The 25899-nt window shown below is 44.3% G+C and overlaps 7 protein-coding genes across 7 annotated transcripts; 3 read left to right on the top strand and 4 right to left on the bottom strand.

The window, feature by feature from the left end:
- Positions 1 to 186: 186 nt before the first annotated feature.
- PCOAH_00054170 (Proliferating cell nuclear antigen) lies at positions 187 to 1223 on the bottom strand (the record flags this gene model as incomplete). The annotated part of the gene is made up of 2 exons (XM_020062197.1): positions 187 to 802; positions 1045 to 1223. The coding sequence occupies 2 exons, from the start codon at positions 1221 to 1223 to the stop codon at positions 187 to 189; spliced, it is 795 nt and encodes a 264-aa protein (XP_019917475.1).
- A 2807-nt stretch (positions 1224 to 4030) lies between these two features.
- PCOAH_00054160 (Uncharacterized protein) lies at positions 4031 to 5881 on the top strand (the record flags this gene model as incomplete). Its single annotated transcript, XM_020062196.1, has 1 exon — positions 4031 to 5881. The coding sequence occupies one exon, from the start codon at positions 4031 to 4033 to the stop codon at positions 5879 to 5881; it is 1851 nt and encodes a 616-aa protein (XP_019917782.1).
- Positions 5882 to 7400: 1519 nt separating this feature from the next.
- Positions 7401 to 9272, top strand: PCOAH_00054150 (Uncharacterized protein; the record flags this gene model as incomplete). The annotated part of the gene is made up of 6 exons (XM_020062195.1): positions 7401 to 7481; positions 7592 to 8377; positions 8560 to 8676; positions 8793 to 8893; positions 9020 to 9074; positions 9201 to 9272. The coding sequence occupies 6 exons, from the start codon at positions 7401 to 7403 to the stop codon at positions 9270 to 9272; spliced, it is 1212 nt and encodes a 403-aa protein (XP_019917667.1).
- A 988-nt stretch (positions 9273 to 10260) lies between these two features.
- PCOAH_00054140 (Uncharacterized protein) lies at positions 10261 to 11802 on the bottom strand (the record flags this gene model as incomplete). The annotated part of the gene is made up of 1 exon (XM_020062194.1): positions 10261 to 11802. One exon carries the CDS (start codon positions 11800 to 11802, stop codon positions 10261 to 10263), a length of 1542 nt encoding a protein of 513 aa, XP_019917548.1.
- Positions 11803 to 14182: 2380 nt separating this feature from the next.
- Positions 14183 to 14662, bottom strand: PCOAH_00054130 (Uncharacterized protein; the record flags this gene model as incomplete). Its single annotated transcript, XM_020062193.1, has 1 exon — positions 14183 to 14662. The coding sequence occupies one exon, from the start codon at positions 14660 to 14662 to the stop codon at positions 14183 to 14185; it is 480 nt and encodes a 159-aa protein (XP_019917556.1).
- A 956-nt stretch (positions 14663 to 15618) lies between these two features.
- Positions 15619 to 17679, bottom strand: PCOAH_00054120 (ATP-dependent RNA helicase; the record flags this gene model as incomplete). The annotated part of the gene is made up of 1 exon (XM_020062192.1): positions 15619 to 17679. The coding sequence occupies one exon, from the start codon at positions 17677 to 17679 to the stop codon at positions 15619 to 15621; it is 2061 nt and encodes a 686-aa protein (XP_019917859.1).
- Positions 17680 to 20203: 2524 nt separating this feature from the next.
- On the top strand, positions 20204 to 25609 carry PCOAH_00054110 (Uncharacterized protein; the record flags this gene model as incomplete). Its single annotated transcript, XM_020062191.1, has 2 exons — positions 20204 to 25450; positions 25580 to 25609. The coding sequence occupies 2 exons, from the start codon at positions 20204 to 20206 to the stop codon at positions 25607 to 25609; spliced, it is 5277 nt and encodes a 1758-aa protein (XP_019917714.1).
- Between the last annotated feature and the right edge of the window lie 290 nt (positions 25610 to 25899).

The following is a 25899-nucleotide window of genomic DNA, read 5'->3' as shown; positions in this document are numbered from 1 at the left end:
TTAAGTAGTGGTTCCTATATGTATAATGTTGAAGTTACAGAAAAGGGGAACGGTGTTCCCTCGGTGTGTTCTATGCGTGTTCTATGTGTGTCCTGCGCGTGGGGGGCGTTCCCTACAGAGGGGCAGTCACTTATCCGATTAGCAGGTTTGCTGCTTCATTGATTGTCTGCCTTGCCGCCCCCCCCTTTAGTACTCGCCAATCTTAGGGGCCAGGAAAAAAGTGAGGTGTGAGCTGTCCTGCAGGTCCGTCATGGGTTGTTTGAAGTTAAACCTGATGGACACGGGGATGTTGGGTGACAGCGAAATGTACACCTCATCCGAAAGAGAGGATGCTCTAGAAAACATGACCAAATATCTTGTGGCAAATTCTTGAGAAACCGACTTCGTGCAATTAATGGAAATATCAGCCATGTCATTTGTAAACTGTTTAGTAACTTTTATGTCAGCCCCAGTGGTACTTAACACCATCGTGTCCTTCTTCATGGAGATCGAAACATTGTCTCCTATGGAATTTAAATATCTTGTAAATTCCTGAAATTTCTTGGACTTCATGGTACATTGGCAATGGTACTCAGACTGTGGAATTTCCAAATGCTCCTTCTGTGTGTTAATTAACTTCACTTGTATTTCGAGGGAGTCTTCCGTGCTGGACTGCTCCTCTTCGTCGATTATCCCTATGTTCAGCACCGCTTCATTGTCGTTGTCCTCCTTGAAAAGGAACACAGTAGACTTTTCCTTGATCACGGATAAGATCTTCAGCATGAAGTTGATGCTGATGCCGAGCACGCAATTTTTGTCACACCTGTGGGGGGGAAGGGGAAGCGGGTACCACATTATACCGTCACATATCTGCTGCGTAGTTGCCGCGTTGTAAAAAAAAAAATTATGAACAGGTCAGGCAAAATAGTGACTAGCCAAAGGTGAACGAACTAGCTAAAACGGTGTGCAAAAAAAAAAAAAAAAAAAAAAAATACATACATATATATATATGTATATATAAACTCCCACGTAAACGTAAGACAGAACATTCTGCACGTTGCAAACCTGTAGTGCTGGAAAAAGTCCGACATGATGTTCAGGTCCACCAGAGACACATGGCTACAATCCATCGACTGCATCTTTATTCCATTTTCGTCACACTCCAAGTTCACTTCCGTGCAGATATCCTTTAACGTTTCGAACAGCTTTTTGAAAAATTGTCCATCAATTCTGCACTCAAACATGTTTGCGGGGTGTCTGGGGGGTAAACGGAGGACAGCAGCTGCAGGATGGAAGTGTGTATATGTGGGGGTCTTCCCGAGGACTATCGTCTATACTATCGTCTATACTACCGTCTGTGGTACCAACTATTTGGCCGCCTATCTTCACCACTACTCTCAAGACGCGCGTGCGATGTGCAACCCTTCTCCCGTGCAACCAAAGGATGTTAAATCAACAGGTCATAATGCTTGCTGAACTACGTGGCACACGTGGCTAACTGTGGCGTGTGTGTTATGTGCGGCCAGAGGAAACAGAAAGTGAAGCGCTGCGGAAATTTCACTGCAGTATCTTTATCGCAAAGAAAGGTGATACTGGTGAAATTTCCTAACACGAGAACCAAAAGAAAAAAAAAGAAAGAAAAAAAAGAAAAAAAAAAAGTTGCGCCATAAAATTGCTTTTATCTCTCACAGAAAAGGAATAATGCAATATAATGGGAGAGCACACAAATCGGCGGCAGGGGATCTTTCTTTTTTTTTTTTTCAAGGGGTGTGGGAGAAAGGCTGAACGTCTCATAAATTGTTTCAATAGTTTCGCTAAACCTGTTTGTGCAATCACCATGCCGGATAGCATATTATGAAAAAAAAAGAAAAAAAATAATAATTCTTCGTGGATGGAAGAAACACACATGTGAATTGAGTAAGCTTTTATCTCGCAATGCGGATGGAGCGTTAAAAAAACAAACCCCCTCGGTGTTCCTTCCCTTCGCGAATGCACTAGTGCGAACTTGCGCGTTCAGTGGAAAGGGCCTGGCACCGTATGCCCGGGCAAGCGCTAGAAAACGGTCCCTCTCATCAATGTTTTAGCAGTGTTACTTTTTCACGATACCTTCCCGGGAACGCCTCCCACTCTCCCGCACCACAAAGCTTACACACACAAATTGGGGAAACGCATTGTGAAACATGTCTAAAGGAGAGTAAATCCATTTCGACGCATCGAAACGGGGAACGGTAATTGGGAAAAAAAAAAAAAAATTTATTTAACATGTAACACGTAACACTTAACACGTAATGACGCCGCAAAAGTGGAAACTAACGGAAGGGGACCCTTTGGAGGAGAAAAATGGAGGCACATGGAAATGCGTCGAAAGTGAACAATGAGTTGGCGCGAGGGATACACTAATTTTTGGTGTCACTTGGTCATTTGTTTGCATATTTAACGCAAAGTGGGTTCTTTCCAGGGGTGCCAAAATGGGAAACACACGAACTTTGTTTGTTTGCATGTCAAGCGGGTTGTTAGTTCACCCCTTCCCCATCACAAGGCAAACTTCGCACGTTGGGCTATGCGGGGAGAGCGATAAAGGGGGGAGATCTAATGGGTCGTTACTCCCTCATTGGTCGATAAAACGGCTTCGTTTGTTTTATCGCCTGGTACATGTGTAAATCGATCGGTCAAGTTAAGTGAAGGGAGCATATGTCTATATAAGCATATATTTATTTTTTTTTCTTGTTGTTTGCTCAATAACTATTCCCCTTTCCGAGGCAGCCAGCCCGCTCTCGTCAAAATCCTACACAACGGGGAACCCTTCCCAGTGGCGGAACTGATTTGCCATTTGGACGATCCCCCTCCTTATGCCAGCGCAGTAAAAAGGAGTATCATTGGAAGAAAAAAATACCAACTGGTCAGTAACTGACGGGGCTGCTTAAATCTATCCTACCCGTCTGGCATAACTCCAGATGGGACACAACTAGAGAAAAGGAAAAATGGCTTAGCCAAAGTGGACAGCTGAGCGGGTGACCTTCCCTACAGCGTTAACGAACATGGGAGTGTAAAACCGCATAACATTATGACTGTGTGTTGATGAGGGGTTGCTTCCCTACCAACGGGGATGGCATCTCCCCTCGGTATGCCTTCTCCAAGTGGGGGGACACGTAACGCTATTTGTTGTTCTCAGTCCATGTTGCACAATTCGTTGTTTCTTTCAACATCGGGGAGAATGCTCCTCCTTAAAAAAAAAAAAAAAAATACTTACAATTGTAGTTTGCATGCCCTCAAAATTATTCTGACCGTTTAGCAAAAAAAAAAAGAAAAATCCCTTATTGGGTTTCCAAGCGGATAGAGATAAAAAAAGACTCGGACTTTTCCCATTCATTTGGTTCAGTTCGTGCTGAAGTGGTAATTCGAGTAAGAACGCGTAGAGCGACCGGGGGGAAAATTAAAAAAAAAAAAAAAAAAAAAAAAAATTAACGCGTCGTCTAAGTAATATGAACAGATTGGCTACATTCCAAATGGGGAAAGGAAAACAGAGGTGCTTCTCCAAAATAATATAATAGTATAAATTTCCCTGCTGCAAATGGTGGGCTGTTGTAGCGCCGCCCCGACAGCGCCTCCTCAATTGCATGCCTCAATATTTTTGCGAACCTTCGTGGGGCATCTTTCCCCCAAAAGGGAACAACACAGCAAAAAAAAAAAATGATGTTGCCTTCGAAAAAAAAAAAAATAAATAAAATAAAAAAGTGCAACATCGCAAAAGTTATGGTTACCATCGAAGGGATGAGTAAACGTTTGTAGAAACCGCATAAGGATGAGAACTGCCACATAATTACGAGTGATACTATACAATTGCTTGGAAAATATACAGTTAACTACTATAAGGATGCGGACTCCTCCTTCGCGAATTCGCTAGCCATTTATATAAGTACAGGACTGGTAGCCTTGAAAGGTGGTACAGATCAGCGGCAACGTCAAGCTAATTCTGTTCGCCTTTTTTTTTTGATGCATGCGAGGAAGCATTCCTAAATCCAAAGTAATATAATCAACGCAGAGCGTAAAAATGAAATTCAACAAGAGGAAGAAATCCTTCAAGATAAAGAAGAAAAATTATGGAGGTAGGAAAGAGGAGGGTTACAACTCCGAGATAGAGTCGGACGACATACTGTCCTCGGAGGCATCAGAAAGTGGGAACCAGAGAACGAAACTGGGGAAGAAGAAAAAGCGCCACGTCACATCGGTTGAGGGGGAAATTACGGATGGAGACGCAACAGATGGTGATGGAAGTGACCTCGATGAAGACGGCACCAGTGGGGATGAAAACGGAAACGCCTTCAATAACCCGGAGGAGAGGAAAATACACTTGGCCAAAAAGTACCTCAGAGATATGGGCATACAGAGCAGCGATGATGACAAGTCTGAAAGTGATTCCCCTGAGAACAGTGATGAGGAAGACAAGTCGGATTCCAATTTTAGCGACAACCGTTCTTTCCACGGAAATGACGAACAGAGGGAACAAATCAGTAAATTGATGATGCAAAGGGAGAGGCAAAAAAGTAGGAAGGCGCTCCTAAATTTGGGAAATAAAATCAAAATTGTGCATGACGAGAAATTGGCTTCTTCGAAGGGGTCAATTTGCATGAACCGTTCAGGTGAAAGTGATCAAACAGGTCAAACTGGTCAAAACGGTCAAACTGACCTACCGGCAGAACGTGCCTTTTTCTTCCGCGGACACAAAAAGAGCGTCACGTGCGTTGCCTGCCCAGATTTTAACCTTTCCTTTTTTGACTACTATGACTACGATGTGGGAACTGCCCAGTGTGATGAGCGGGACGCCTATGCAGGGTACAACAGCGGGAAGTTTTACAAAGAGGACAATCCCAGGATCAGCCCCGAGGAAGGTGACCCCTTTGGAGACAACCCCCAACATGCCATACAGCCGAAGGTGTTCCCCAATGTTACCCTCAGCACGGCCTACACGGGGGGCAAAGACGCCTGCATCATCGAGTGGGATTTAACCAGAGGAGAGAAGGTTCACATTTATAAAGGAAACCCCAGCGCCTTCCAAAATTTCGGAAAGAGCAACGGAATAAGCCATTTCAAGAGCGTAATGGATTTATATTGTGACAAATTTAATTCTTTCTTCATATCTGTTGGGGCGGATAATTTAATAAACACATGGGATAATAGAGTGAAAAAAACGTGCACGCATTCTGTAGTTGGACACAAAAATATCATTAGCGCAATTGTAGGAAGCAATGAAAACACGGATGAGTTAAACATGGAATACAACTTCTTCACGTCCTCCTACGATAAATCGATTAAATTATGGGACTTGCGATTTTTGGACAAATGTATTAATACCTATATGGGACATACCAACAACATTTTAAGCATGACTTCTTTAGCTCAGAATAAATTAATTACCAGTTCGAGTGATTATACCCTCCGTTTTTGGAACCCCAAAAATGACAATCATATTTTGTTTAACTTAAATTACGAAATTGTGGAATCCTGTTGTTCCCTTAACAACAGGGTCTTCATCGCGGGGACGTTTTCAGGCCATATTTATATTTTTTCATCTTCCTATAAGAAGCCCATTTGTATTTGCAAAAATGCACACAGTTCGTATGCAGTGACGGCGGTTACTAGCATCCCCTTCACGGATATTTTCATTTCCGGGTCGTACGACGGTTACGTAAATTTTTGGCAGTACAAAAGTGTTAGCAAAACGTCGGCTACTATGCGGAAGATCCTGGCCGTTCCGGTGAACGGCGCGGTGAGCAAATTTTCCTTCTCCCCCAACTACGCGTATCTGTTTGCCTCCGTTGGGGACGAGATGAAGCATGGCAAGTGGACACGCACATGCAGCAAGAACGGGTTGGCCGTGATTCCGCTGGGCTTTTTGCGCTAAGCGGTAGGTGCTACGCATCGTGTTCGGTCATTCCTTTGTGAGACCTTTGGGATTCTTTTGCCGAAGTTGCCTAGTCCTTTCGTACCTGGCTGTTTTTTTTTTTTTTTTTATCTGACTTTTTTTTTTTTTTTTTTGCCTGACCTTTTGCACACGAATGGCTAGCTGCGTGTGCAACTGTGACAATTAGTTCCCCCCCACTTTTTAAAAACACATTTGTTTTACCACCACTGTTGCTTCGCCCGTTTGTAGGTTTTCAACCCCCCAGGATGGACAACCAAATTGTTAAGTCTATCATGGGGGCAATTTATTTCTCAGTGTATCCCTTTTTCTTCTTTTGTCTTTTGCCTTTTCTCATTCTTAATTTGTGTGCACAGCTATTCGATCATTCCCGCGAACATCACGTTGTAGAGTGTCACACTGTGCAGTACGCCACTGCGTTGTGATATGACTCTTTAACTTTTTTTGTCACAAGTGCTACATTTAGCAGTTTTAACAATTTCGAAAAATAGTGTAGCTTTTCCCCTGTTGACAATTCCCTTCCCTTGTAGTCCACTTGGATGGTTACCCTACAAAGTTGTTGCCTTACATTTCATGGGTATATCCCCTTAGAGCAACCTTGCGAAAGTTTCTACAGGCAAGTTGTACATCTCACCATTTGACTAGCCCCAATACGGGGAGGGAACAAAAAAAAAAAAAAAAAACGGGAGTTTCCGCTAAACGGGTGTCATCTTTTCACCGCACGTGATACTGTCGTACCTCTTCACGTGTGGGGCTTTGTTCAGGAGGAGAGCACACCCCTTCCCTTTAGCTGCATGTGAAGGCCCTTGGGGGGACTGCCGCTCCATTCCTCGGCTTGTCCGTTCGCAATTATTGCGCCCGAAGTGAAGTGCCGCTTCTATCCACATTACAAGCACCTGAACAATGTGCAATCTCTGCAAACCATCGAATGAGGGGAAAATTTTGCTCCAACGAATCTCCATGTGTGATGAAGCGCGCAAAGAACATGGCACCCTTGCCAAGGATCCTTTTTTTTCTTGCGCATACTCCGACCTCCTTTCGCTGATTTTTTTTTTTTTTTTTTTTTTCTCCGTAATGTTTTTCCGCACTACCATACCTTTGGTACGAAACGGTCAATGCGAAATAGTGTAATCGGCGCTATCGGAGCGGAGGCTTTTGTAATATCTCCTGTAAGCTCCACCATGCTGCATTACCCCCTATGCGTCATTTTGTTAAAGACCGGATGTATTTTTTTTTATTTTTTCTGGGAAATAGATTAGATAACCACACGCTGGAGGATAAAATTCCCTTTTTTTGTTATTAAATAAAGCGGATTGCGCGCAGCGTCCTGTGGGGAATTTCTTTCCACGAGGAAGGTACGTGTCGTAATACGCAACTGCTCAAGAGGGTAATACCGCCTGAGCACGTAGTATATTACAGGTACGTGCCCCTTCCGTGCGGGTAAACTTGGGGATGAACTCAGTGGTGCAATCGAGGCAAACACAAAGCAAGGGTTGACATGATGAGCAAGAAGTATGTGTACTGGGAGAAACAGGGCAACGACCGGATGTGCGGTCTTCACTGCATAAACGCCATCCTGCAGGTAAGCGGGACAGCAATACCCATTAAACCGGACCTTGTTAAACGGGTCCCCGTTAAACTGTTCCCCACCAAAGCGCGCCCAACAAAATGATCCCCCCAACATGTATGCAGGGCCCTCACTACAGCGAAGACGTCGTGGCCGCCATCGGGAGAGAAATCGACGAAAAGGAACGGGAGTTCCTCAGGTGCAGCGGAGCAGCTGGAGAAACCGGCATGAATGATCTGATGAGAAGAAATTCATCCAACGTCTTGGACGACGGATTTATAAACATTTCAGTCCTCATTGAATGTCTGAGGAGAAAAAATATTTCCGTAAAAAATACATTCGAAGAGGATTTAAAAAAAATCCTTTCAAGTGACCACCAAGACATAGGGTACATTTGTAACTTGCAGCAACATTGGTTCTGTATCAGAAAAATATACAACACCTGGTATGTCCTGGATAGCTTGAAAAGTGGCCCCCTCTACATAAAGGACATAAATTTAAAGTTTTATTTCAACGGCATTATAAATAAGTACCATGTGTTTTCTGTTCAGAACATCAATCCGTATGTCTCTTTACCCAAAGCGGACGTAAACTTTGTGGCGAAGAATCCCAACCAGTTTTATTTATGCACAAATGAAATTTCTGAAATTTCGGGGGTATCTTCCAATGGGTTTATAATGGAGGAAAGGGTTAGTTCCGGTAGGCATGGGGAAAATAATTCTTTTTTTCCCTCCAGTGGGAAGGATAAACCTAGCACGTTTAAATGGCCAGAGGGTGGGGGGCGCAAGTTGAATGACCAAGGGGGGAGCGATCTCACCGGTGTTGGTGGAGGCGGTTTCCCCTCCGTGGTTAACGACCCGGACGACGAGCTGCAGATGGCTTTGCGGCTATCCATGGAGGAGTACATAAAGGTGGGTTAATGCAGGGACTACGCAGGGAACATGCGTGTAGAAGTTTCAACATGATGTATTTTGCATGCCTGCCAGTTTATCATTTTGCTCAGTGTGCAAATATACTTGTTCATTTGCTAAGGATGTGGCACCTGAGTGGAATGCACCTCCTGGTTCACCCTGTCCTGTTTTTCCCTGCGCAGAATTTACCCCCACCAGCAGAAGAAGAAGAACCCGCGGCAGAAAACTGCATTAACATTATGGTTAAACTTTCGAATAGGAAGATCCACAGGCGGTTCAGCAACGCGAAGACGTTGGCGGTAGGTGAAGGAGTGGTGTCCCCGGTGTTTGTTCCTTTAGGGGCCACATAGCGCACATTTGTACGAATATAATTTGGTGCCCATTTCCCCTTGTTAATGTTTTTGCCTCCCCGCAGGACGTCTTCTACTGGCTTGAGTACGAGTGGGTGAACAGTCTGGGGCTTGGCCCCTCTCTGCTCCTCAGAAGCAGCTACAACCTTTACCAAATATATCCACGGTGAGTACATAAGGGGAGAAGCCACTTGGGCGAAGGGGCAAGTAATGCAACCCTTCCCTCATCATACACGCCAAGCATGCACACACGCATATACATTTTTTTAATGCACCCCTCGTCCATTCGCAGGAGGAAGTTTTGCAAATACCAGAATGGGACCATAGAGCTGCTGACGGGGGATAAGGTAACGAGAGGGGGGTGCATGCTTAGCAGTGGCGAAGAGCAAAAAATGCACAAAGTTAATGCATAAGCACATGCGTATAGTTGTGTGCACGCCAATCAGTGCGAACTCTTTTGTTACTCCCCGCAGGTCGAACAGGTGCAGGACACTCCCCTGCTGGACTTGAAGTTCGAGAAGGAGGAGACGTTCATATTGTCTTAGGCTGACCAAGCGGAAAGAAAAAAAAAAAAAAAAAAAAAAAAAAAAGTTCAAATGGAGGGAACACATTGGACAATGGCAACTGATGAGGGGAATGACGTGGTCAATCCATTTGCACCCAATTAGCCTTTTCCTTCTTTCCCGCATTTTTTGTGTACATTTGGCCTTCACATTTTGTTTGTTCTTCACCCCCTTCCTATTCATCATCCCGAGCTGATGGATCTTCCCGTTATACACAAACCGCGTTGTAGTTTCTTTCAATTAAGTTGGCCAATTTTTTTTTAAGCTTAACAGTTAAGTACCATTCGTGGGCCCAGGGGGTTAACTCCTTTCCGTGCAGCCTGATCGCATGGTCTGCTTGACAAGCGATCATCCTTAAGACCTGACTTCTGGACCAAATGGAGGATTTTTTTTTTTTTTTTCTCGGGGGGCTAGCGATGCATCATTCGTCTAACACGTTGGGTGAATTGAGACCGGCAAGGCACATGCACACTGTGTGTAAAGGATAAGCGCAACGTAAGTCGCCTCGCATGTATCCCCACAGCAACGAATCAGTAGGTGTGATACACCTCTTTTTATCATTCCTTGCAATGTTCTATGGTTAAAATAAAGGGTTACTGCGCAAATCGTGTAGACACGTCTTGCTTCGGAGAAAGGCTCACTATTGGGGCGCGTGCGAGGGGCAAAGCTTGCAGCAGCTCCCGTCAAAACTTTACTTCACTCTACATATATACAGGTCGGCAAAAAGGGGGTGACGAACACACTTCACATGAATACTTCACAAGAATACTTCACGGATAGGCACTTCAGTGCAACCTTTTAAATGCTTGCACACGTATGTACAAAAATTGGGGCACGTGGACGAGGGGGCAAGAGCAGCACGTGTCCACCGCATCTATATTTTTTCTTTCAATTGGCTAGTTTTAGCGTAGTTTGCTGTCCATGCATAACTTTGAATCCACCTCCTAACGTATAGACGACCCTTTGGAAACTAATTTTCCACAATATTTTGTTCGAAGATTTTTAGGTTGGTGGGTTCGTTTTCGTTGGGGGGTGTTTTGGAATCCTTGGGTTGGGTGTCATTTTCCCCATTGTTGCTGTGCTGGGTTCCCTCCTCGTTCGGTTGTTTGTTTCCCGTTTGGATTATCTGGCTCGAATCCATCTCGTATGTCGTTTCGACTTGATTCATGTTCGCTCCTTTTCCCTTCGGTTCTACTTTTTTCCCGCTGGTTACTGTTTTTTTGGCGAATTCCACTTTAGGCATTCCCCCCCCCTGTGAGCCTAGGTAGCTCTGGGGGTAACGCAACTCCCATGGGTAGAAAGGCAATCCATTTTCAAACTCCTCATTTATGGTGTTCAAATTTTTGACTACATCTACGAGGGTTTTAATACCATAGGCAGCGTTGGCAATTCCTGCTCCTCCTAGGAAGAGTAAGTTGGTGATGAGACTGAGCTTCTTTAGGGAACTTTTTCGATCTTCATCTGCTCGCTCATCCATAAGGTAGGACTTTATGACACGTTTGTGGATCCTTGGTGTGCTAATTGAAACTTTACTGTACCTGCTATTTAGGTAATCTTCTGGAGATTTATGCACAATGGGGTAGGACAAACCATGGGCGACAGCCATGCCAACGTAGGCTGAAAGGAGCAATGCATTAGCTACGGTAAGATTGTGTGTCTTCCCCCAACTAGGGCAATTCAATATAAGGGTTCCATTGTTTCCATTCCCATTTGCTGTCTTCTCCAGTTCGCAAAAGTTTCCTTTCTTACATTCTCTAACAGCTAAATGGAAATCATACACTTCGAAAAAGGATTTTAGAGGGATCGGCCAGATGAAGGATTTCTCATTGTTCAGTAAAATATTTATTTGGTCGATTATGGTTACTTGGAATATTCTGCCAAAATTGGAGAGGGGACATTTGTAGAAGTTTATGCTTACGCGTACTTTCCATGGGCCGCTTACAAACTGAACCGGTTTCACTGTCTTTGGCACGAACAAAGCATTTGTGTCTTTCTTTGTGCATACAATATAACCCTCAAAATTGGGGGGAAATGCATACACAGGGGACAACCATGATTGTTTTGCAGGTGCATTTTTCCCCCCCTGGTTTTGCTTCGTCTTCATTTTCATTAAAGGGATTACGGAATGTACCGTCCCATCGGGAGGTGTGTTTTTACTGTGCACTATTAGCTCGTGATAAGACGCATCGACCGTATGTTTTAGCAACTTCTGATTGACTACAGTTACTTCCATAATTTGGTTATTCGCGTTACAAATAACCTTATCATCCTGGATACGTAGGTCGATGGGTTCGAAGTTCTCATCCTGCTCCTGCAGTAGGGACAAATCTACCCATCCGTTCGAGTCAAACTTTTTCTTCTTTGCTATGTAGTTTATTAATTTGTTCCTTAACTTTTGAAAAAAGTTTCCTTCTTTTTTTACTGCGTTTTTTTCTTTTGCATTTGTTGGTGCTGAATACAGGAGAGCGCACGCGAGAAGGAAGAAGACGGCCACTCGTGCAGGGATCATCATTTTGCCTATGGGGATGGGGTGTAGACTCTCTTTCCTGGGAATACCTCCTTCGACGAGGAAATGGGCGCCCGTTCGTGAACAAGCGGGGGGGTATAGAGGGGCGTACTTCTTTGTTCTATGTGTACCCCTCTGCGGGATTATTATAACCAGGCGGTGAAGAAGTCTGGCTAGCAGAAGCTGCTATTTGTTGATTTATTACGTAAAAAATATAGAATGGAAAAAAAAAAAAAAAAAAAAACGCCTACAGGGCAAGAAAATCAAAATGCAGAAAATGAGAAAAAAGAAACAATAAAGACTTGTGATGGTAGATCAATACAAAAGATCTAACTGAAATACTTAACATAAAAGGGAAGGGTGGTAAGTTTAAAACGGGATTGAGTTGTTATGGCAAAAAGGGAGGTCGAAAAATGTGGTTGAAATTGTCGGTGAAAACAAAATGGAGTGGCTGTCGAGGAACCGATGAGCAAGGCCACTACGTATAGCCACGTGGAGAGGACGGCAAGCAAGGTGCATCCCAACAAAAGCTGAACAACCACTGTTGCCAGCTTTTCGCTAGAAGGCAAGCACAATAGTCGCTTCCAGACTTGGAAACAGCTTTTCCTTTAAGGAAGCTTTCTTGAACGAAAGGCTCATTTTGTAAGAGACCACTTTTTCAGGGGTCACTTATATATAAGCCTCGAAGTGGTCAGATCCGTATAACGGGGGGGACAAAAAACAAAAAAGGATTCCCGCATATTGAGGCCTCTATCTTAGTGGACTCATAAGACGGCTACCCCCCAAAAGGTGCGTACGAAAGGTGCATACGAAAGGTGCATACGAAAGGTGCATACGAAAGGTGCCAAGTGTGCAAATGGGGTAGTATACACTTTCACTTATACACATGCAGGTGTCCACTTGCATACATGCAAATAAGTACACAAAAAAAATTTATCGAAAAAGTGCACATGAACAATTCGACGAGGAGCGAATTATGGCTGATTCTTTTTTTTTTCGTTTTCTTTTGCCCATTCTCCATCTTTAAACCGATTTTTAACCCCCCCCTTGAGGGATTTTTCCAATCTGTGTTGTAAAAAAAAAAATATGCTCAAAGCAAATGCATGCATTCGGGAATATTGCTCATTGGACGTAGTGCACTTCCAGCACACGCAGGCTTTAAAAAGGGAAGCAAAGGAAATGCACACGGGGCTTTAGGGTTCAGGGTGTAATCGGGTGTGCGAACAAACGATAGCATCTCTTTCGCCTTGTGCACGATAAGGGAGAATTGCCTTAATATTTCCCTCGCTCCCCGACCTGGTCGCTAGCCGAAAATGTGCTAGGTCGTGGATACTCTCCCAGAGGAAGTTCAGTTCACTTAGCCTCTTTTGCTGGCACGACAAGTGAGCCAAAAAGGGAGATACACTATATCCGTATAATTTATGAGCATAAAACACTAGAGGTAAAAAATGACAAGAATAAAGCACACACAAAGGTTCATGCCCGCTCAAAATAAAAGCAATCTCAACGAATGCGAGAGGACGAATACTGCTACAGCTTGGAGTGAACAAAAGAAGGAATGAAATCACAAGTATTTTAGTTTATTTATGTTTATTTATTTTTTTTACTTACACCGGAGCATGATAATATTATGTGACCCCCATTTCGGTGTGCACTTTTAAGGCAAAAAATTATTGAAAAAGGGGAAGCGAAATGACCAAGTTCGCATGCACACAAGTTCATATTGCACATTTTTCCTCATAGCTGCCCCGCGAGGTAGCGAACCACCTTTTGTGAGAGCGGCTTTTATTCCCCTCCCTAGTTCAGCACGACATTTTATCGCGAATGGATTAAAAAAGAAGTACAAGTTGAAGCAAGGACTAACTCGTTTAATGGAAACTACCTCACTAAATTATCAAAATTCCGCTTTGTTTATTTCAACAGGATGAAATACATGGAGGGTGGTAAAAACCCATGCCGCATTCCTTTGTTTGTGTGTAAAAAGTCAAATTGTATGACCATTTCAGGTGAGAATGCAGAAAAAAAATTCAAACAAGGGAGAGGAAAACTAATTGTAATGGCTAGCTAGCTAGCTAAAAAATATTCCACTGCTTAAAAAAAAAACTTTACTCCTTGTATGAAAGAAAACGCTTTCTTCACGAACGTCCCTAAACGGGAGAAACACAAAAACAAACACGTGATCAAAAATAGAGTGGTAGACATGGCTAAATGGTTCAGCCAAACGGGACTGTCCCGAGCATGGCCTGTGAAAAATCGCCTGAACGGTTAATAAAAAAAAAAAAAAATACCTTCTGTGTGCAACATTCCGTGTGTGGATATTTCTCCCCAACGGGAAAGCCTCTACCCGTTGGCCAGTTGTCATATCAGTGGGTCCCTTCCCAATCTGTTACGCCCTTTTCAAATACTTCTCCATCAAACCGAGAAACGTGTTGTAGTCAACGGCTTCGCCCGAATTGGTCACGCCAAAATTAAATTTACTCAAGCTCAATGAGGAGTCCTCTGTGGTGATGTTTCTTTTGCACCGGTCTATGAACTTTCCTAACTCAGTTTTTCCAATTTTTCCGTTGGACTCGATGCAACTGAAGAGGTCCTTAAAAATGGTCTGCAAGTCATGCTTCTTTAATTGTCTGTTTATGAGTATATGCAAAATGGCGGGTGTCAACACGAAATTCTCCACGTAATTGGACCTATTCCACTGTATGCTTTCTTTCACGTTTTTTATCAACTCACGCACACTTTCATGGCTCAAATTTTGCGAAAGGATTTTGTTAAAAATTGCGTTAACGTCCTCTTCGCACAGTTCTCCGTCGTCATTTTTTGTGAAATACGCGAGTGCGCGGATCAGGTACTGCACGTCGATTTCCATGTTGCTGCTTTGTTTTGCGCGTTACTTTCTGCAAAATATGAGGGCAAAGTCTCGGCGCACAATATCTGTGTCTGCTATCCATGCTTTGCCTTCTTTTTGGACAGGTGGAATTCCCCTCCACCCCAAGGGGAATACTTAACCCGGGGGAACTGCAAAGATGAGGGAGTGATTGAACCAAGTTTAATAGGACATCCCTGCCGTATCGTACGGATGCCCCATCAACGGTGAGCAGTACGTTTGTTCGGTACACCCCTTGCGGTGAAAAATGAGGGGATACTCGTTTTGCCCTTTTCAAGGCGCATTTAACTTTTTTCGTTTTTTTTCCTTGCAGGGTATAACATTCAATGAATATGAGCGATAAATTAAATGGTCCCCTTTAACTGCAAACCCAGTTGCTGTTTCGTTTGGTTAATCTGTTTGTTCTTATATTTTTTTACGAGCTAAAATGGGTGTGGCGGAATGATGGCAGGGATGTGCCTCGTGGCGTGCGTAAAAAAAAAAAAAAAAAAAAAGAAAAACGTTGCCAGCAACCTTAACTAATATGTTATCTGCCGCGTGGCAAAACAGAACAGACAAAAGGGAACAAAATGCCTGGCGCACACGCACGCGCTTGTCCATTCGCCAGACGAGAGGAACACCAGAATAAGTATTCCACAGTGGACGCGCTTTAAAATGACCTCTTCAAAAGTTCGAAGAACAATCGTATGAACGTTCAGGTGATTATTATTTTGAGGAGCAGGCCAAAGTTGGCCCGTCCAGCCTTTCCATTCATTCCGTGTCAATTGTAATTTTTTTAAAAAGGAGTGTCTATGCATTCACGCGGTGGTTTGTAGGAGAGATATAGCCACCAGTGGGGGACACACGTGCACATGAACAGATAATACACGCATGCACAGTTGCGTGTGCATTTGCACACATAATGCATGTTACCCCCTTGCGGCAACTCCACTTGGCGGTCACCTCGTGCCGGCAATTTCGCGGAGCTCCGCTGGGACGGCCTGGTTTGCCTTGTTCAATAATTTAACCAGATCCCTGGCGAATCGACCCTTTTGCGGCACATAGTAATCATAGGGGAAAAACAAAACGGCCTTTCCCTTCTGTCCAGCCCTGCCAGTACGGCCAATTCGATGAATATAATCTTCTATAGTATTGGGCAGGTCATAATTGACCACGATGGAAATGTTCTTAATGTCTAGCCCTCTGGAAGCCACGTCAGTTGCTACTAAAATATTGCAACGGTCACTTCTGTAGTTGTTTAGGATTCTGTCTCTTTCGCGTTGTTCCTTATCTCCATGAATGGCGAGCGCGTTGTACTGATGGTAGCGAAGCTCTTTGCATAAGTTGTCACAATTCCTTTTGGTGTCACAGAAAATTAAAATTTTATTTCCCTCATAATTCTGCTTCAGCCAATCAAGGAGCTTTTTCTTCAAGTCGATAGATGAACTTACTATTACACTCTGTTGTATATTTTTATTGGCAGTTAATTCGCTTTTTCCAATTTGTACTTTGACTGGATCGGAGGAAGAGAAGTCATATGCCAGTTTTCTGACTTGTTCAGGCCAAGTAGCTGTAAAGAATAGGAGCTGCTTATTTTTATTAACTTGCGTCATGATTTTTTTTAGTTGTTTTTCAAACCCCATGTCTAGTAGTCTATCCGCTTCGTCAATAACAACATAGATGCACCTTAACAAGTTAATCACTCCATTTTCGAGAAGGTCTAGAAGTCTTCCCGGGGTGGCAACTACAATGTCGGCGCCTTTCTTTAGGTTATTTATTTGTGTATACTTGGGGACTCCTCCATAGACAGCAACACTTCTGATGTCCAATTCTTTTTCGAATATTTTTATTTCGTCGACAACCTGCATGCACAGCTCTCTAGTCGGTAGGAGTATCAGTCCGTAGACAGTTCGTTCCCCCGGATGGGCGTACGAATCGTTGCTACGTTGCGTGGCATCCTGGGTGGACTCCTCACCGATGCGCTGTTCACCCTCCTCCCACCCGTTCTCCCGCTCCGCCTGACGTTCCCTCTGCTTCAAGATGTGCATAAGGCATGGCAGGGCGAAGGCCAAGGTCTTTCCGCTGCCCGTCTCGGCTACTCCTATTAGGTCCTTCCCCGAAAGTGCGATCGGCCATGTAACCTTCTGAATAGCTGTCGGTTCTTTAAACTTTGCATTCAGGTGGTTCACTATAGCATCGTCGAAGTTCACATCGGAGAAGTTACTAGCTAAATTATTTAGCACACCAGATTCTTTATTCACGTAAATGTTTAGTCTCTTCAGTTCTGCATCTAACTGTTCAGGTGAAATTCCTGCTTTCTTTTCGCTAAAATCTTGAAGCAGGTTCTGCCTCTGCACCTTTGCATCTACCTTGTTCCATTCGATTTCTTTTAGATTCTCTCCAAGTTGATCATACCTATCCTGACTGTTTAAGCTTCTCGAGTAGGATGTTCTCCTCTCGTACTCATCTCCTTCTTCCGCGTTTTCATACCTCGATGGGGATTGGTACTTTTGTCCTCTCCCGCTCATCGCATGGCTTTGTCTGTTCCTTCCTCTCTCATGGTTATTAAAGGTACCTTCCCTACGCTTGTAGTTCATGAACCCATTTTCTCCAGCATCTTTTCCTCGCCCATCATGTCTGTCAAACTGGGCATATTCTTCAAAGTCCTCTCCTCCCCCCAGGGAGAGGTGATCACCTTGTTGGGTTTCACCATCGGCCAGCTGTTCGTCATTGTAACTGTTTAGTACTTCCCTGTCCGAGGAAGCGAATTCATCCTTGGACGCAGCGACAGCGCTCTTACGTTGTTCTTCCTGCACGTGGGTGTTCTTCGCGTTACTTTCTATAAAAACTGTCCTTTTCGACACGTTGGCGGTTACCTGTCCGTCCTTATTTTGGCCTACCAGACCCGATGCGAACTTTGACTTCGACCCGACATTTACGAAGAGGAATTTTTTCGAAACGAGGGGTAGCCTCCCGCTGGCCCGGCAACTCACGCACTTCAGCCCCAGTACGCTTTTCATATTTGCAGCAAAGAGGATGACAAATGTGCAGAGGGTCCAAACGCGGGGGCCCCCAATTGTGCGATACTTAGTTTGTGCAGGGGGTAGCGGTGGTGCGGGGGGCTCCCTACAGGTCTGCGTTAAAGGGAAAGCAGTTAAATAGCCTCTCAGCACAGGTGGCTCCCTACTGGATCGCCTATCGTGGTGTCACTTCTCCGTGTGGCCTACACGCCGTTTCTTTTTTCTCCACGATTTATTTGTCACCTTTGCACTGTGCACTGTTCATAACCTTGTGCAGGTTTTGCAGAAGAGGGGCACGAGGGACAACATCGAAATGTGAGAACACACGTGTGGGTGAACAGTTCACTCCTTAACCTTTGCAGCGACTGCTCCTTTGTGCTTCTGATGTATGCACGATTTGTGCTCCTTTACAATTTTTCTTTCTTTTTCTTTTTTTTCCTATCAATACGGCGGTAAGAACATTTCAGATGCTTCATTTGAATAAAATAAAAAAATGCGGTGGGGAAGCAACTGCTCTGCTGTGTGGCTAGCGGAGTGCTACATGTATCGAGAAAGGTATATAAAAAAAAAAAAAAAAAAAATTCTTTTCCCTTTGTGGCCCTCAAAACCCGGTGCATACACAGCGGGGTCGCTCCCAATTGGGGATTCTTCATTTGGCCTTGGCCCACCAGTTGCGGTGAAACCTGGAACGATCGACTGGGTTAGCACTCGTGGGGTTGACCACGTGTTGGATCTATCGACATGAGCATATAAGTACCTAGGCAGGTATGCAGTTACATTTTGTGTACCTGTGCGACCCCTTCCTGTGTAGCATGACTAAATGGAAAAGCACCTCCAGTGGGTGCGGGAAAAGAAAACGACCCGCATTCTCCAGGGGTGCATTTTGCCGGATCTCCGTGTCCATTTAGTTGTCACCCTGTTGCCACGGTGTAACGACCCCGTTGCTCTGTGCTTTTCCAGCATGCTGTGGGTTCTTTCCCCCGTCCGTTGGGTAATTCTGCCTAACACCCCCCTTTCGGCATACGCCCCGGTGCAAGAATCCTTCGCCTACGTGGGAAGCCCCCCAACCGTTGTGCAACCCTCACCAGGGGGAAGGATACTCAAACGGACGGAGTATGATCACCCATGGAGGAGTAATTCTCAAGCATAATAATAACACATTATGCACGTCTTCTGTCGTCAAACAGAAAAACACGTGAGCTCAGATCGGGTGAGTTCTTTCCCGTGGGGTAGCGCCATATGGGTCAGTTGTGCAGTTCATACGATTTTGTGCACAGGAAAAAAAAAAAAAAAAAAAAAAAAAAAAAAAAAAAATTTGCAATTACACTACATTTAGGATGTATTGTCATGTGACTCATTTGTTTTCCTTTGCTTTGCTTTGTTTAGCTTTTTTTTTTTTTTTTTTTTTTTTTGAAGTGTAAAAATTGTGGAGGTATTTCCATACAAATGGCATTTTAATTAATTTTTTTCGTTTTCTTTTCACCTCCCCAAGGTGAGTAGTGTTTCTCCTTGAGGAGATTTGTTCACCGCTCCTGTTCAGTCGTTTTGTTTTTTGATCAACCCGATTGACATTTTTTTTTAATAATTTTCCTTCCGCTTGTGTGGGGCACATTTGTTCGTCTTCCATCAAAGGCCTCTCCACCGCTGAGCCCCATCCCCTGCACGACTGGAAATAGCGCTTGGGGTGACTTAACGCGAGACGACCATGGAGACGCTAGCCCGTGGGTGACATACCCCCCACACAAACACACACACAAACATACTGACGGTGTGCATACGTTGAATATGCATTCGACGGAAGGTCTCCAGGTGAAGCGTAGAGGTAGTGGTTCCGTCGAGTGGCCCATCTTGGACAGGCGGTTTGAAGCCAGCAAGGGGGACACTCCCTCTTGGAGGATACACCACCGGCACCTGGTACGCAGCCACCTGGCGTCCCTAACGTGAAAGTTGCATCCCGCAATATAAGGAAGATACAAATGAATCGATCCACCTCCCGTTCGCTGTTAAGAATTTCAATCCCTCCCCAAGATGCGAAGAAGCAGCGTGAAGGACCTGGAGGGAGGAAATAATCCCACGAACAAAGCAACACAAGGGGTCAAGAAGGAAGTGGTGATATCGGCCAACGTGCTGCAGCTGAACGAGTGCAAAGAGGAAGAACAGGGAGATGAAGAGGGTCCTTTCAACAGTTCAAGGCATAGGCAGCAAGATCAGTGGAAGAGAGACGATGCCGGTTATGCGAGAAGACGCAGCAGCAGTTTGAGTAAGGATGATGGAGACAACCTAAACAGCGAAAGACGCAACAACACATTTGAGCGAACTAGCTATGGCACCCAAAGTAGGAAAAAAAAAAAAAAAAAAAAAAACTCAAATTCAGATGTTTAGGGTGCAAAATTATATATATAAGGCGTTCACCTCGGTGTTGAGCTTACTAATTGTGGTTCTCATACTGTACGCGTCGATAGATATTTCGACAAACTATGGACCCATTATCATTGTGTATATAATAATCCTCGAGTTTGGGAGTATGCTCATCTCGTATATCCTGCTGCAGTTCCCCTTTTTCTATCGCATCCTTAAGAACGTCTTTACGCGGGCGAGGAACGCTAACAAATATTCGCACCAGTACAAGCCCTTTTATTATGATAGCCCATCCAACAGTGACGATAAAGATTCGATCAGTATTGAGAGGGGGAAGGACAAAAGGCGCAGGAATACGTTTGCCCTGTTCAGCATCAATAGGAATAATAAACGGTACAGCATTAAGACGCTCTTTACTGGGTATAAATCGAAGAAGGGAAAGAAGAAGGGAAGAAAGGATCCCCCAGGGGAGGGTGTCCCCCTCGATGATCAATCCCCCATTGGCGTATCACCCTGCGAAGGTGTCTCTCGAAAGAGTCGTCTACAACCCGGATCAGCGAACACCCACAAACGGCAGAGCATCTACCTGGATGACTGCAACATGTGGATGAATAGCGACATGAAAAAGGTGAATAAGAAGAAAAACTTCAACTTATCCAGATCGTTAAGTTTTAACATAAACTTGAACGAAGGGAACGACATGATAATGAAGGACTCTGCCAGTCTGGACGATATTAAAATTTTTTTGGGTCACCAGACGAGCAAGTTTGTGGCAAACAAGGATAAACTGAAGGCCAGGAAGTCGTCCATATATAATAAGTACGTGCCGCTAACATTCACTTCTTCTTATAAGAACAACATGGTAACTCAGTTTTTGAAGGCGCACACAGAGAACATGCGGCCGGTCAGTTCGGAGTACTCATCGTCGGAGAGTGAGGGGGGTGATAACTCCGGCAGGTACAAGAAGGTCTACATTGGAAAAGATGATACGCGCAGAAGAAGGAGAGAGAGGCGTGCTACGCAGGGAGATACCGCAGACGACGTGGTAAACCATCCCGATAACAGAGACAATGATGAAAGAGCGCCTAAACACATGCTCAGCAGGGATATAAAATCGCACAGTAGAGACCACACCGACGGGGGCACCAACCTATATGCAACCAAAAGTGCAATCCTCTTTAGCAATAAAAAAAAAAAAAAAAAAAACCAATATAGAAAACTAATCAAAGGTAGAACTCGATACTTCAAACAAATCAGATGCATAAATAAGGTGAAGAAGTTTTTTTATTTTTTTATTAATTACAATATGAAGTCTTCCAAGTCGACAAATAATTTGTTTCTCTTTTTTAGGGGTGTGTCCCTCTACATAAAGCACCGCTTTATGCATTATTTGTCTTACGAGCCTGTTTGGATTATTGCCATTTTGATAAGGATCGTTCTGTGGTGTATCGTCTGGTTGTGGGCAGCTAGTTACATGGAAAGGAAACCCAAGAATTTTAAAATAACAGGATGGAATATGAAGAAGGTACCATCCTTATATGGGTACATCGAATGCACCTTCCAGTGGTGTGGTGTATTTGATTACTTCTTCGGGTTATACTTCACGAATAATAAGCTGAAGTATATATTTTCCTTTTTCTCCCTTATCGATTTTATTACTACTCCAGTTTCCTCCCTCATAATGAACGCCTTGTGTGAAAATAAATACAGTCAGAATTACTGGTTCTTGATATTGGGTCCTCTTCGTTTTTTGAGACTAGTACGAGCGGAGAGTACAATCAGTTCCTGCTTCTTCTGGTTGAGTGACGTGAAGATCATAATCATAGGGATAATAATATTAGCGTTAGCAATTTTATTTACCTTTTCAGGCATTATGTACATACTAGAGGCACCAGACGTAGACCGTGCCTTTGTGAGTCCCTTGGATTTTGTCTACTTTGGCGTCATAACCATGTCGACAGTTGGGTATGGAGATTACACTCCTGTGACCCCCGCAGGGAAATGTCTCACCATGTTTATCATAATCACGTGTATCAGTTTTGTAGGGGCTCAGTTCAAGCGGTTGAAGGAAGCCATGTTTAGTCCGAAAACGATTATGGGGATTATTCCCAAGCAGGACGATGATTATATACTTATCCTGGGTCCAGTCAGTCCAACTCAACTTCTATACATTTGTAAGGCGATTAATAATAGCTTCCCCAATTCGGTAGAATCCATTTTTCTGTTCACTCCATTGCCAGTTATTATTTACCGTTTCGTGTATGGAAGTATTGTGAAAAATACGAATATTAAGGTGTGCATAAATGGAGGAAACGAATGCTTCATTTGTCCCAGTATCATATACGACGCAGTAATTAACGCAAGGGCATTATACATTCTTAACAACGTAGATGCAGAGAAGTATACCTTGTTATATCAGCAGATCTTCCTCGCCAGCAATAACCTAAACTTCAGTAACAATGACCCGAATCAGAGAATCCGCTCCAACGATATACTGCACAATAATATCATTAACAAATTTAATAAGGACAAACAAAGGAAGTGGAAGTACTCGGATTTTCTCTCCGATTACAAAAACGAAATTAATAAAAATAACATGAACAATTTGGAGATGAATATTAACATTAATGATTCTCACGTCGTGAAGGAGAAGGACGATCAGGAATGTCTCCTCCGGTTTATAGGCACCTATAATATTTGCCACACACTCATCCCGATTACGCTGCAACTGTCCAACAATACGTATGAAGAGTTGGTAAAATCGATGAAGGTGTATAACTACCTCAGCATGGAAGAGCTTAAGTATGCTCTCCTTGCCAAGAGCGTCAATTGTAAGGGCCTCTTCTTTTTAATAATTAATTTTTTCTACAAACCGAAGGCTGTAAAGAGCTTGAAAAAGTACATAATAGATTTGAAGCTACTCATGTACAACCGCATATTAAAACGGAAGAACAGAGAGAAGATGAATAACGGTGGTGTGAAGATTAACAAGATTAGCGAGATTTCCTCCTCCAGCAGTGGCCTCTCCTTTGGGGGGATAGTTCCCTACCTGAAGGGCAGACAGTCCACCGCAACAGGTGGGAACGCCCACGACATGGCTAACCCTGCCAAGGTGGACACGTACAGTAGTAGTGAACAAGAAGATAAGAACAAAGTAACTGTACGCAATGTGGGTAGACCGAACCCAGTCAATTATAAGGAAATCCTCCCGCTGAACTCCTTAGACGATCTCGACTTTGCACAAACACCAAACTATCAGAATTACTACCGCATGCTTGAAAGGGTCAGTCTAAATATGTACTACTACCTGGAGGGGCTCAAATACAACATCTATCGTTTTCAGTTCCCGGAATGCATGAGGGGGTTTCTCTTCCAAACGGCTACCGAGTACCTCTACCAAAAGTATAGTGCCTTCCTCATCGGCATAATAACAATCAATAAGGAGATTTTCCTAAACCCTGTCGATTACATCATTGGGGAGGAGAACAAGTTTTACTACACTTCTGCTTTTTCGGGGATCATCCTCACGACCAGCCTGGATAACCTGATCAAGCTGTCCTCCATTAAGAACATCTCGAAGAAGGTTTATGAGTACAACGACCGGCGGATCAGCGAACGCTTCGGGGGGAATGCCAAGGTGCGAACAGCGAGGGAAGGGGTGAAGGTCGTTACGGTGAATGCTGCTTCGGTGAACGCGCCTGCAATGAACGCTGCCGGAGTGAGGACCGCTGCGCCCAGGGGGAAGGTCAACTTTGATCCCCGAGGGGGAAACTCGGGCAGCAGCGAGGGGCAGCATCGCGACGGCCAGCAGCGCGGCCAGGATGAAGGTGACCATGACGGTGACCATGACGCCTCCGTGCACCGGGACGCGGAACGGCACCCGCGGGAGGAGAAGGTCGCCCGGCGGAGCACCCTCCTGTATAACTTCTTCCTGGGCATCTACGAAGTGGACAATTACATATCGGCGTACCGGGACATTTTCAGTAAGAAGAACAAGCCGTTGCTGCTGGTGTGCGGCTGGCCAGACAACATACACCTGTTCTTGAAGCACTTGCAGGTGAACACGGGCAACTGGTTAAGGCATAGGAGGAAGAGGAAAAAGAGGCGCAAGAGAAGGAGGAAAAGGAAGAAGGGGGGAAAGATGAAAACCGGGGGGACGCAGACGGAACAGCGAGGCGAACAACCCGTCGTGCATGTCAACAGTCCAGGAAGTAGCAGCTCTTGTAGTGATGACACCTACGGTGATACGTACGGTGATAGTGCTTCGCGAAGGAAAAAAACGCCTGGTGGAAAAATCAAATACAACATAATCATCCTGTCCCTGCATGTACCAAAGTTTAACTACGAGAACGACCTCCTGGACTTCTCCCATAACGTGGCCTTCATCCGGGGGTCGGCCCTGAACAGCACCAATCTCATACAGGCAGGCGTGTTCTACGCGAAGAGGCTCATCATCTTCAACGCCAACCACAGCCTCTTCATAGACAAGGACGCCTACCGGATCGACAACGAAGTAATCATAATAAAGAACGTGATCTACCAGCTGTACAATAGTGTATTAAAGAGCAGGTTCAATTACATGAATTTGATAAAAAGGGTTTTCAAAAATGAATTCAAGGATGTTAATATTAACGAGAAGGTGTTCGCCAGTGAGGCCCCGTTCCAACTGAACGAGATGATACGGGTAAAGACGTGCTCCTCTACGTCGTCCGCATCATCATCTTCTGGGGAATCATCTGAAGAATCATCTGAGGAATCATCTGAGGAATCATCTAAGTCATCCTCTGCATCATGTTCTGTGGCATCCTCGGCCCCTGCCCGTTTGGGCGGCCCGCCCCTTCCACTGCGGGGAGAGTGCAAAAACCTGAACATCTTCAACGTCAACCGGAACCCCTACCTCATCTGCATGATTAAAAACTCCGAGAGCCTAGAATACATCGACGGAAGTATCAACTTATCGTACGAAAATTATAACGACAATGAGAAAATGAACAAAATATGGGAAAATTGTGGAGAGTACATTTACACATTCGAGCTCGTTTCTGCGAACATTTTTGTGGATGAGATGCTACATAATTTGGTATCCTTTTCTCTACCCATAAGTAAATACGCCATTGAGTATTCAGTAATTTATTCCCTCATTGGGATCGACATAAATGAATATTCTAAAAACGCCAAAGCTTTTCACAAGAATTTAAAGTTATGTACTGGTCAGGTGAACTTGATTCCCATCCCGTCTTATTTTTACAAGAAGAGTTTTTACAAATGTTTCTCCTACTTCCTTCACAACAAGCAGTGCTTGTGTATTGGCATTTTGCGTTACATGGACATTTCGCCGCTGTGCAGGAAGTCCCGGAAGCTCTTCGTGCTGTCCTGCCCCTCGCGCACAATGAAAATTGAGCGTGACGACCAGGTTGGTGGGGGTGAAAAAATGGCTCTCCCTATTGTACTGCTTTTTCCCGCTTGGCACATTTTTATACGCACGGAAAAATGCTCAAAGGAGAGGCGTAATTTATTTTTTTTTATCTTTTCCTGCTCGCAGGCATATGTCATCTCGTACAACATGAAGTAACCCCGATCGTGTTAAGGACGAAAAAGGAGTGTAAGCATGCCTTACTGGCGAATCAGCACATTGGACCGACGCAGAAGAAAGGACTGACTAATCATGACAACATATGCGCGAAGGTGTACTGTCCATGGGAGGTACCAAACTTCCACCCCCGTTTGTTTGTGCAGCCGCTCCACACGTAGCATGAGCGCTATTGGACCGGATGCCCCTTTGACCCATTTTGAAACATTTTAATTTATCTTTAATTTTTAAATTGTGAATAAAAAAAATGACGCTTTGTTTTGCTCTTCTTT

This window comes from Plasmodium coatneyi, chromosome 14 (genome assembly GCF_001680005.1).
Source record: "Plasmodium coatneyi strain Hackeri chromosome 14, complete sequence".
Lineage (NCBI taxonomy): Eukaryota > Apicomplexa > Aconoidasida > Haemosporida > Plasmodiidae > Plasmodium > Plasmodium coatneyi.
This window is presented reverse-complemented; position numbering and strand designations above follow the sequence as displayed.